Source organism: Triticum aestivum, chromosome 6A (assembly GCF_018294505.1).
Source record: "Triticum aestivum cultivar Chinese Spring chromosome 6A, IWGSC CS RefSeq v2.1, whole genome shotgun sequence".
Taxonomy (NCBI): Eukaryota; Viridiplantae; Streptophyta; class Magnoliopsida; order Poales; family Poaceae; genus Triticum; species Triticum aestivum.
This window is the reverse complement of record NC_057809.1, coordinates 443,889,868-443,901,514: the sequence shown is the minus strand read 5'-3', so window position 1 is coordinate 443,901,514 and position 11,647 is coordinate 443,889,868. Positions and strand designations below refer to the sequence as shown.

The 11,647-nt window shown below is 51.4% G+C and overlaps 1 protein-coding gene and 2 pseudogenes across 1 annotated transcript; 1 reads left to right on the top strand and 2 right to left on the bottom strand.

Moving 5' to 3' along the window:
* The first annotated feature begins 519 nt into the window (after positions 1 to 519).
* On the top strand, positions 520 to 6,771 carry LOC123129635 (uncharacterized protein At2g24330-like; annotated as a pseudogene).
* Positions 4,643 to 5,872, bottom strand: LOC123131505 (dof zinc finger protein 1-like). Its single transcript, XM_044551163.1, has 2 exons — positions 5,855 to 5,872; positions 4,643 to 5,636 (listed from the first exon to the last, which is right to left on the bottom strand). Exons 1-2 carry the CDS (start codon positions 5,870 to 5,872, stop codon positions 4,902 to 4,904), a joined length of 753 nt encoding a protein of 250 aa, XP_044407098.1. The 3' UTR covers positions 4,643 to 4,901.
* A 3,078-nt stretch (positions 6,772 to 9,849) lies between the features above and the next one.
* On the bottom strand, positions 9,850 to 11,640 carry LOC123127813 (pentatricopeptide repeat-containing protein At4g36680, mitochondrial-like; annotated as a pseudogene).
* Between the last annotated feature and the right edge of the window lie 7 nt (positions 11,641 to 11,647).

Sequence of the window (11,647 nt, the reverse complement as noted above, 5' to 3'; positions counted from 1 at the left end):
GCGACGGAGGTGATGGAGGAGGATGCAGAGGCTGTCTACGCGACGGCGACGACACCTTGACCATGGAGTACCGAGTGGGATTGCCGGTCCGGCAGGACAGAAAATTGCATGGACTGTCGGACTGATGTTCTTTTGGATTCAGACATGTAAAAACAAAGCATACTTGGCTCTTTTCGGTTGTGATCAAACATGCAATCTGAAGTTGGTGTGATCCAGTGCGCTGTGTGGATTGAGTAAGTTTGAATTTGGATTTGCTAGCGGACATATAAGATAGCGTTGGATATCGGTTGTCAGTATCCAAGCCCGTGGACTGGTCCCATATCTATGGACGGATGTAAAAGAAAATTTACGGGTTGACGTTGAAAATGATCTAATATCATCAGGGTTCGCTTTCAATCAAAAGGCTCAAGAACGATAGACATTCGATGATGGGGGCTACTGCTGATCTGCCACAGCGAAAACTTCAGGTGGCTTGCTCTTGGCGTACTAAAAATCATTATCATGCATGTCATCACCACCATGGGTTCAGAGCAGCAACTTGCAAGCACTCCCATGTACATTGTACGAAAGCTGTACCGTGCACTGTGCGACTCCGGCTTGTTGGCCTTGGGCGTTGGCTGGCGGTGCAGTATGGTGGGGGTCAGCCCGATCGTCCGTCACCGGGGACAAGGAGAGGGAACAGTTGGATGGCAGAGGCGCGAAGCGAAGGGATTGACATCTCCGGGTTAAAATTTCTGTGCCCGCCAACCCCACGGCGTCGAGTGCACGCTCCGTTGCGCTGTGGAGACTGGAGAGTAGTTCTAAAAATTTCAACCCCAGCGGCAGCATTCCAACTTCCAAGTCCGGGATGATTTCACCGGAAACTTTACACATCTTGCCGGGATCCGAACGGATTTGCAATATGATGATAGGGAATGGCATATTGGTGGGAGGGGATTGGAGGTCCAGCGTGCGTACATGATGAGGATGATCTGTGCTGAAAGGGAAGGCGGGCGGGGATGGACGGGCCACCAGCTTGCTAGTTTTGGATATGCATGCACTGCGCCTGCGCTGGTCGTCTACCTACCCGCTTTTCTCTCTCCGCGGATCTGGATTTAGGCCAACTCCACCACACGACCCTATCCTATCCGACCTCGTCCGTTTGGAGTAAAAGAAACAAAAAAGGCAGCCCAGCGCGCGGGAGCAAACGGAATTTTATCCGCTTTGTGTCCGCTTTCGACCCATTCCTGGCCTAAACTTGCGCCGGTTTTGGGGTGAAACGGACACCACACGGACGGGCGGAATGCGCGCGCTTGTCCTCCCCTGGCCCGCCTGTCGGGGACACTAGCAGTCCCTCCGCTCCCAACGCTTCACCCTCTCTCCCCGCCCCGCCCTGCCGCCGCCGCCGCCGCTATTCACCGGTCGCCTCGTCACCGCGCAGCCCCCCCCCCCCGCCGTCCATACCAAACCACGTCTCGACATGGCCGCCACCACGCCCGCGCTTCCGCCGTAGTTTTGGTCGTCGATCGGAGGAGGTTTGGCCGTGGCCGTCCTTGCCGGTGGCAGAGCCGGACACGACTGCCGGCGACGTACCACGGCGGCCGAGGCAGATTCCGACGAGAGCTCCAGAGCGGCCTGTAGCCGGCCGGCAACCACCCTGCTGCGTCGAGGTGATCATCGCGGCCTCTTCGCCACCACGACCGCAAGGTGTTCGACCTTTTGCCAACAAAGGTATGGACAGTGGAGACGAGTTTTTCTTCCATCACTTCCTTTGTTCATCGGACGATTCGTCGTCGGATGATGACGATCTTGTGGTGGCTGCACTGGTCGTTCACGACCATATTCAACGGCAGCTTCCTCGGTACAGGGGGTCAGTCCCTGGCCGTGCTCCCAACCTGAACCGCAACAGGGAGAGAGGCCACGCCCTGCTCTATGCAGATTACTTTGCCAACACCCCGCTCTTCAGGCCGGATAAATTTCGTCGCCGTTTTCGTATGGCAAGGCATGTGTTCAATCGTATCCGAGAGGGAGTGGTTGCTCATGACCCATACTTCGAGTGCAAGACGGATGCCCTTGGCAAGCTTGGATTCTCCTCCTATCAGAAATGCACCGCGGCCATCTGCATGCTTGCATATGGAATTCCAGGCCATCTGGTGGATAAGTATGTGCGTATGAGTGAGACAACATGTCTGATGTCAATGTACAAGTTTTGCCAGGCTGTGATCGAGGTCTTTGGGCCAGAGTACTTGAGGCAGCCAACTGCCGCTGATACAGAGAGATTGTTGGCGACCAACGCAGCTAGAGGATTTTCAGGTATGCTTGGCAGCATAGATTGTATGCACTAGGAGTGGAAGAACTGTCCATTTGCTTGGCAGGGCCAGTACAAGGGGCATGTTAACGGGTGCACTGTCATATTAGAAGCGGTGGCATCACAAGATCTTTGGATATGGCATTCTTTCTTCGGCATGGCAGGTTCTCACAATGATATCAACGTGCTGCAGCGTTCTCCAGTCTTCGCGAGGCTTGCAGAAGGCCACTCCCCACCTGTCAACTTTGAGATCAACGGCCACCATTACAACAAGGGATACTATCTAGCAGATGGTATATATCCTCAGTGGTCAACTTTTGTGAAGACAATCTCGAAACCCCAAGGTGAGAAGAGAAAGAGATTTGCCCAAATGCAAGAGAGTGTTAGAAAGGATGTGGAACGTGCTTTTGGTGTGCTTCAATCCCGGTGGGGTATCGTTCGAAACCCTGCACTGTCATGGGATGAAGGGAAGCTTTGGAAGGTGATGACTGCTTGTGTGATCATGCACAACATGATCGTCGAGGACGAGCGGGATGAGAGTATCTTCGACCAAGGATTTGATTACCAAGGTGAAAATATTGAGCCCCTACACCAAGACCCGGCCACATTTGAACAGTTTGCCCAATTCCACCGTGAGATGCGTGATTGGCACACTCATGTGAATCTTCAAAATGACTTGGTTGAGCACGTGTGGGATCACATTGGCAACCAATAGATGTATTTCTCTATTTTATGTTCAGTCAAGACAATTTTGATTTGATTGTAAAACTATTTTATTAAAGACAATTTCAATTGGGTTGTAAAACTATTTTAATTTTCAGACAACTATTTGGGTTCGAAAATAGTTTTAATGCAAATTTGGGCATTTCTTGGCCCTGACGGACAGGATGGGGCAAAAGGATGCGGCCGCGTGCTGGTCGCACGACCACCGCATCCCAGGACAGGCCCAGACACGACCCCAAATCCCTACCCAAAGGGACAAAAACAGGACAAAACGGACATCCATTTGGGATCGCCCGGTGGAGTTGGCCTTATCCTAACTCTATGCGCGCGCAACCTGCACCACACATCCAGCCCTACTGTCAAATCAATATGGCCCACATGTGTCAGCCATGCATGCGCCACTGTGTATAGTTCAGCCGCATTTCAATTGATTCGACCTAACATGGTACCAACAAGGTTAATCAACATATTTTAACTAATTGTGGTTTATTATTTACTAAAAAATAATGTAATTCTTCTCAGAAAAAACTAATAAAGTTAATTACTGGATTATACCAAAGGAATTTTTAGATGGCTGTGGCGAACTCTACTAGAATTTAACACTGTATGATTGGAGCCGCGGCCGGCAAAGTCTCCATGCTTGTTCAGATACACAAATGACAAATTGACAACTTTCTTTTTGCTAGTAAGGATCTTGGCAGTAATGTTATCTTGTGATATGTATTAAAATGTTAATCTTGTCCAATACTAACCTACTCCCTCCGTTCCTAAATATAAGATTGATGAACTGAAAGAACGGACAAATTATTACCTTACCCAACAGCTTATCCAGGTAAGCGGTCATTGGTCAAGCCATTGAGCTCATTACTTGGGATAGAATTTGAGGTAATAGCACCAGAAGTCCCACAACTTGTCCTGGATGTGACGATTTGGTCTCAAACTTACAAAAGCCAACTATTAAGTCCCACAACTTGCACCCAAAGTGCAAATCTGGTCCTAGCCAATCGTAGCACGACAAGTGGAGCCTAGTCAGCACAGCCGGTCAGCGCAGCACATTTTGCAATTACCCCCCTGGCCTTAGCAGTAATCAACCCGCACTACAGAGCCGCAAGGCATCGTCGTCGTCCGCGTCAGCGAGCGCCTCAGCGGCCGCCTCGGCGAGTGCGTCCGTCGCGAACTCGTCCAGGCTCGGCGCGGCGCCGAACAAGAACCAGAAGCTGGCGCACGAGGGCGCAGCGCACGACCTGAACCTCGCGTTCCCGCACCACCAGCAGGCGCAGGCGGATTACATGGCGTTCCCGAGCCTGGAGAGCAGCAGCATGTGCAACCCCGGCGGCGGCGCAATGGCGGGCAATGGCGCATGTGCAGTGCATTGTTGTTACCACCAAACACACTGTAGCTCGGTCCTCTCCCCACTCCTACAGGTCTCCTAAAGTTGGCCCGGCAAACCAGAGAAACCGCACCACCACATGCGCCATGTACGTAGTACTGGATAGCTATGTACCGAGGCCTAGCTAGCTAACTCCAAGCCGGCCTAAAATGAAGCTTCACACAGGCCAGCATGTAGCATCCATGGCACCGATGAACAGAGATTAAAATGTTGTGTACTCTGATAGTCTGATGTCAGCCTGTCTGATGTGTTAGAGCTAGCTAGCCCCCAAGTCGATCACCAAACACTAATGAACGGCTAGAGCACAATTGCAAGGAACAAGAAGAAGAAGAAGAAGACCAGAAAGAAAGAAAGAAAGAAAGAAAGATATCAAACACCATATCCACCATCTTATTAAACCTTTCTGCCCTATCTCCAGCTGCAGCTTGGAAGCGCATGCATACACGCACAGCCGACGCTCCGATCGCATGAGCTATGCATGCATGGGCGCCGCCGTCCATGTTACCAGGTGCCGCCGCCGCCGATCATGCCGTTCCAGAACCCCGGCGTGTCGGGCTGCCCAACGGGGGTGCCGTTGCCTTGCTGCTCCTTGTTGCCTGGCTCGAACTGATGGTCGCCGCCATCCACGCCCGCGCCAGAACCATCACCGCTCTCACCGCCACCGGCGCCAGAGTTTGCCGTCGGCTTCAAGTCGTCGAACGCGAACGGCAACCTGCCCGACCTGTCCTGCATCCCTTGCATCCCGGCACTGGAGCCGTACCCCGCCGTGGAAGCCCCGCCAACCGTACCGTGCGCGTCCAGCGAGAAGCCTAGCAAGCTCTGCGACTGCGGTGGCGCCGGCGCGCGGAACTCCCCGAGCGAGAACCCCGCGGCGCCGTACTCCCCGGGCATCTGCATCGGCATCTGCAGCGGCATATAGCAGCCGGTGCTCCGGAGCAGCTCCATCGCGGAGAGCGCGCCACCGGCCCGGGCGCCATTGCCCGCCATTGCGCCGCCGCCGGGGTTGCACATGCTGCTGCTCTCCAGGCTCGGGAACGCCATGTAATCCGCCTGCGCCTGCATCCCGCCTTGGTGGTGCGGGAACGCGGGGTTCAGGTCGTGCGCTGCGCCCTCGTGCGCCAGCTTCTGGTTCTTGTTCGGCGCCGCGCCGAGCATGGACGAGTTCGCGACGGACGCAGTCGCCGAGGCGGCCGCTGAGGCGCTCGCTGACGCGGACGACGACGATGCCTTGCGGCTCTGTAGTGCGGGTTGATTACTGCTAAGGCCAGGGGGGTAATTGCAAAATGTGCTGCACTGACCGGCTGTGCTGACTAGGCTCCACTTGTCGTGCTACGATTGGCTAGGACCAGATTTGCACATTGGGTGCAAGTTATGGGACTTAATAGTTGGCTTTTGTAAGTTTGAGACCAAATCGTCACATCCAGGACAAGTTGTGGGACTCCTGGTGCTATTACCTCATAGAATTTTATCATGGCATTGACACAACAGTACTAAATGATGACAAAGTGCAGAAATATGATCTTGATCCAGCTGCAAAAGCTGCTGCAGCTTCGGTTTTGGCATCCAAGCTGGGGGCAGATTCTGGCTTAAGAGTACATCTTGGGGAAGAACCAAATTCTGATGCAGCAGTGGTTATGAGCAACAATGCTGAGATATTGCCATCAGATGGGCTGAGAAACAGGAAGCAACCCAATGCAAGAGGCAGCAGGACTGCTAGCACTACAGCTGCTCATACTTCGGCGCAAGGTGCTGAATCTAGCCCAGCTCTTAATGCTGGCCTGGAAAACGTACAGCCTACAAGGGTTGTAGAACAGGAAGCAACCCAATGCAAGAGGCAGCAGGACTGCTAGCACTACAGCTGCTCATACTTCGGCGCAAGGTGCTGAATCTAGCCCAGCTCTTAATGCTGGCCTGGAAAACGTACAGCCTACAAGGGTTGTAGAACATTATCAAGGCTCTGGGGCAAAAGTGATGGTGGATGGATTGCAAAAATCGCTGCCTTACTTGTTGGGGAGGACCATCACAGTCGTACGCTTTGATCTGTGCCAATTGCCATATGCATAATGGTATGTACGAGAAACAAAAGTTTTTGACCTTTTTAGCCATGCCCTCTCTCTAGATAGTGTAAAAAAGGTCTTACATTTTGAGGCAGAGGGAGTATTTCCTTAGAAAGAATGGACGCGTGACACGACACCTACCCAACTTACTAATCTGCAGGCTTGGCCCGGAAGGAAGATTACCCACGCATTACATACTATTGCCCCTCCCACATTGTCATGCTCTAACCTCATCAAAGAACTCGATGGGGCAATACTCAGGCTCCAACTCAGGCCCATCGACCCCAGTTGCTCCTGCTGATGTGATGTTATGATGATGATCCACAGCAAAATTGGAAGCCCAGAGAAAGTTGGGAGTACGTTTTTCCATAAGCCCCGTCCGGGAGGGAGGAAGGGAGGAACCGAAGGAGGTCGAGATTCCGAATTTTCCTTCTACCTGGTCTACACGCATTGCCAGCCATGGTAAACGTATTCGCTTCCGATGACCTGGAGGCGATCCTTATGTACACACTTTTGCACCGATGCGTGCCACAGCTTTAATTAATTGTTATTCCACCTACGAGCTTCACGTCTGTGTTTGTGAACCTACCGGAAAGGTTTGCCCTTCGAATTTGGAACGAGATTGGGGGTTTGGAGTTGCTACTACTATTGTTTGAACCACTTGCGGGCGCAATAAATGCACACACAACATCGCATGATTGGTGTCCTTTTGTTCTTAATTTTTTTTAAAACAAGGCAAAAGATTTGCCATTTCATTGATTAAGAAGGAAGTTGCAGACAAAACCGCAAAGCGGCTAAGAAAAACACTAAGAGGTCTACTCTCGCGGCATTACAATATTTGTTCTTAAAATGCTTTCGCCTTAGGGCATGTACATCAGTTCCGATACATGTTGTCTGTAGCGATCCTCCAAGTCATCTATAGACAGGCTTACAAACACTTTGTATATTTTTCAGGCTATCTATAGGACCAAAAAATTAGGAGAGTTCGTGTAGCAGGGATACGGCAGTTTGATAGGGAAGCGTCAACTTAAAAGACGGCTGAGCGTACAATGGGAAAATGTCTGTCGGTAAGTAGCGATATATCAGGGAAATCGACCGTCCGTTAAATTCTAGACACCCTCGTTCTCTCTCCACGTTCTCTTGCCTCCACGTAGAAAAATATCCCATGTGACATCCATTACAGACTGCTGACTAGACAACGCTGTACATGCCCTTAGTGCTTTCGCATGAAACACTCATCCAACTCCTTACAGCTGACTTATGAGCCACTACTTACTAAGTATAAAAAAACTCTTCGAGAATAATTAATAAAATGGCCGTATGCATCTTCCAGATGCAGAGGCCGGGGGTCATCCTCCTTTTCTAAAAAAAAATACAAAAAAGCTATCCCCATGTATAATTTTCTGTCAAAGTTTACCCCAAAATGTTGCATTGCGTCAAGTTTTCGACCACTGAACATGCCTGAACTGGCTACACCCACTGGTTATGTCGGCGTGTCCAGCAGCTGAAATTACGGCCATGTATTTTTGTACTAGTATTTGCAAAAAAAATGCTTCACAGTTGGAATATTGGTACAAAAATGCCCCCTAGTTGGACACGCATCGTGTACACGTACATCCATACTGTACAAATACGGGCCAAGGCATCAGTTGGTATGTGTTGGCCTCACTTTTGTTTTTCTTGCGGCTGCCTCTGACAAGAACGGCACCAAAGCAGGTTTTCGTGAGTGTGTGGATGAGTGCCAAATTGCAGATTCCAAATGACTTGATTTTTCTACCCAAAAAAGATATATAACATCATTATGTTTGAGTTGGAATTAATCAGATTCACATTTAGTCAAACCGACGGAAAAAAGAAAAATCCAACAGAAAGGAAACACTAGGGCCACCCAGGTCCAGAGATCCACAATTCTAGTGGGTCCAGGGTGCTGGTTGTGCCGACTGGTGGGACCCAAGAAAAGCGGAAAAGAACCTCGGTGCGGTTGAATTGGCTGAACTCGTGCTCGCTCGACACACGTTGGTACTAGGCTGACCGCCTATAAATATCTCCGCCCAGCCTCGAGTTCTGTTTGCAAGTACATTCCTTCACACATCACCAGCATATCAATGGAGGAAGGGTGGCTGGGCACCGTGGCCCTCTGCTACTTGCTCGGCGGCATGATCAGCACAGCTGCTCCCATGCTTGCTGTGAGCATCGTGGCAGGGGTCATCCCGGGGCAGATGACCGCCGCGGGCATGTACGCCGCTGTGGTCACCACGACCAACGCGATCGCCACGGAGCTCGTCACCGCGTACGCTGCCAAGAAGGTGGCGGGGGCGAACGAGGACAAGTTCGGCCCCGTCAAGAAGGCTGCGGCAGCAGCGGTGGCCAACATCCTCGGCTCGGCTGTGACCATCATGGCGGTCACCAGGTCGCCATCACCGGCATCGTCGTCGTCCTCTTCATCCCCCTGGGCTACACCGCTGCGAAGCTCAATGGACGGGCTGCGGCTGCTGGAGCTCTCCGCGTGCTGTGCGTCGGCATGATCGCCCTGTGCATCGACTACCTGGCTATCCGCTTTTACCCCCGCATCCTCGAAAAGCAGTGATCCCATCTCCAGCAGGTAGTCACCGTTCTTCTGGTCTGCACACGGCAGATCATGTAATAATAAGAGTTTACTAGCGCATGTTTGCCTGTGTGTGCGTCGATGATAATAAGTCGTGTGGTCGTTGGTTCAGTTTGCAAGCGACTTGATGTATGTATATCTTTGAGCAGCAATGTGGTGGTTGGTTCAGTTAGAGAGCGACTTGATGTATATACTATATCTTTGAGCAGCAATACAGGTCACAGCTTCAGAAAAACAGCCCCACCCTGCTTCTCTACTTCAGCTTATTTCTAGCAAATTGTTTTCAGTTCAACACCTGTTGTACTCGAATTTCACATTCTCGGCAAACCTTTTAAATTACAAGAAAAACAAAGTCTAACCGACATCAATTTTGTTATTATGGAAAATAAATGCTGACTACCCAAACTACCAAGTTACTACCATTTCACTGTTCTTCTAATTATGCAAAGCCATCGCAAGACAAGAGTTACGTGGAAAATGTGCATGACAATATTTCTTGGGCTCTTTGATCACGAGGTATTTACAGCCGCATGATTTGGCAAACATGGCAGCTGCAGATTCCTGAAATAACTTACTACACACAACTCCAAAACATCAGACCATCTGCAATGCAGTTTTCTTATTACCACAGGTAGTTCATGGAAGCAAAGCAGGAACCAAACTCTTCTTACTCCGTGATATGACAAGACAAAGTACCAGCGCCAACACTGACACTGTTAATGGTGAAGTAACCACTTCACTCACTTGCAGTGGTGCTGGTCTCACTGCACACGCTCCCTGCTAATAATAATTCAGACATCCATGTAGTATTGATACAAAGTAAACCTGGATACACAAAACCATAATAATAATAAAATGGCAATGCCCAATGATTTTAGTTAAGACAAGCATCACCAGAACAATATCTCCTAAAATCGCGCACACTGCTGAGAGTGACAGCCGACTCTTAATTCCAAAGTGACATAATCCTATAACTTATTCACGTTAGCATCCCAAGAGCCCTTATCGAAAACAGCAACACCTTAGTGTTTACCTCTCCCCAAAGCAGCATTAACAATTCTTCAATGTTGAGAATGAGCTCAATTCAAACATTCTAACCAAACTGAAACAAAGTACTCTTCAATTAAGCAGGACCCCTCGGCACTTCCTCATCAGTGGATGTCTCAGGTGAAGGCGTTTCATCACCATCATATTCTTCTGACACACCCGTTTCCTCAGCAGCAGAATCTTTGAGTTCAAGTGCCTCGGTGGTAGCAGGTTCAGACTCAGAGACTGGTTCTTCAGCTGTACATTCTGCGTGAGGGGTTGTATCTCCGCTATCCGAGCAGAACCCAAGCTCCTTTTCCAGCTTCTTCCACCCAGACAGCATAGTGTCAGGGAACTTCTTCGTCACCACGTAAATAACCTCCTTCGCCTCCCTTTGCCAATCCTTCAACAAATCCTTTCATTGTCTTAAAGTCTGGCACCTTGTGCTAGCTCATGCTTTCCCTGAAAATCTTCATGGCAGTATCAAAATCGCCATGAGCATACAGCGCTGCAAGCATGTGCTTATATGTGGCTGCATTCGCTGAGCACCCTTTGTCACCTAGCGAACGGTACAGCGCCTTGGCATCCTCCATCTTTCCATCTTTGCAATAGGCAGTCATGAGGAAATTGTAGGTGATGGTGTCTGGCTTTACTCCATCGGCCTCCATTTCCACCATCACCTGGAGAACACCTTCCGGCTTGCCATTGAGTCCGTGGTGCATGGCCTTCACATTATATGTTGCATGGTCTGGCTTGCATCCGCTTTCCAGCATCTGCTTCCACAAAGTCTGGGCCTCCTCTACCTTCTTCTGCTTATACATGGAATCAATCATTGTGGTGTAGATGGTGGTGGTCGGCGAGATACCTTCCTCACGCATCCGGGCTATCACTTCGTGAGCCTTGGCGTCATGGCGGACCATACAGTGAGCCTTCACCAGTATGGCGTAGGAGGTGGCGTTGGGGGTGATGGAGAACTCCTTGACCGGGACGCGGCGGTGGCGGCAGCACCGGACGAAGGCCGATAGGAGGGCGTTGAAGGGCATCGGGGAGATGGGGGACGGGAGGGACGGCGCGGCGGAGCGGAAGGCTTCGAGGGCCTTCTCGGGGAGGCCGGCGGAGGCGTATGAGCAGAGGATGGCCGAGAGATGCGGCTCGGTTGGGGAAGCTGGGATGTGGGAGGAGAGGAGCGCCTCGGCATCAGCATGCCGTCCGGCGCGGGTGAGGCGGCGTGCGGCAAGGGAGAGCGCATGGCGCGTAGAGCCGGCGGAGAGGGAGGCAGTGTCGATGGCCTCGAGGAGGGAGACGGCGCGGTCGGCGTCGTACTCGCGGCGGAGGCGGGTCTTGGCGGCCGAGGACGTGAGGGGGGGGGGCGCAGTGGTGGTGGCGCAGAGCGTGCGGAGGAGGACGTCGGCGCGGCGGCTGCTGCGGCGGCGGAGAAGGGAGGCGAGGGCTGCCATTTTCGGGGGTGGAATTGGATCACAGCAAGGTTTGGGGTTTTAGGTTTTGGGCGACAGACAGAGTACTCCAGCACAAGAGGAGTCTGTTTTGGAAATGGCCAG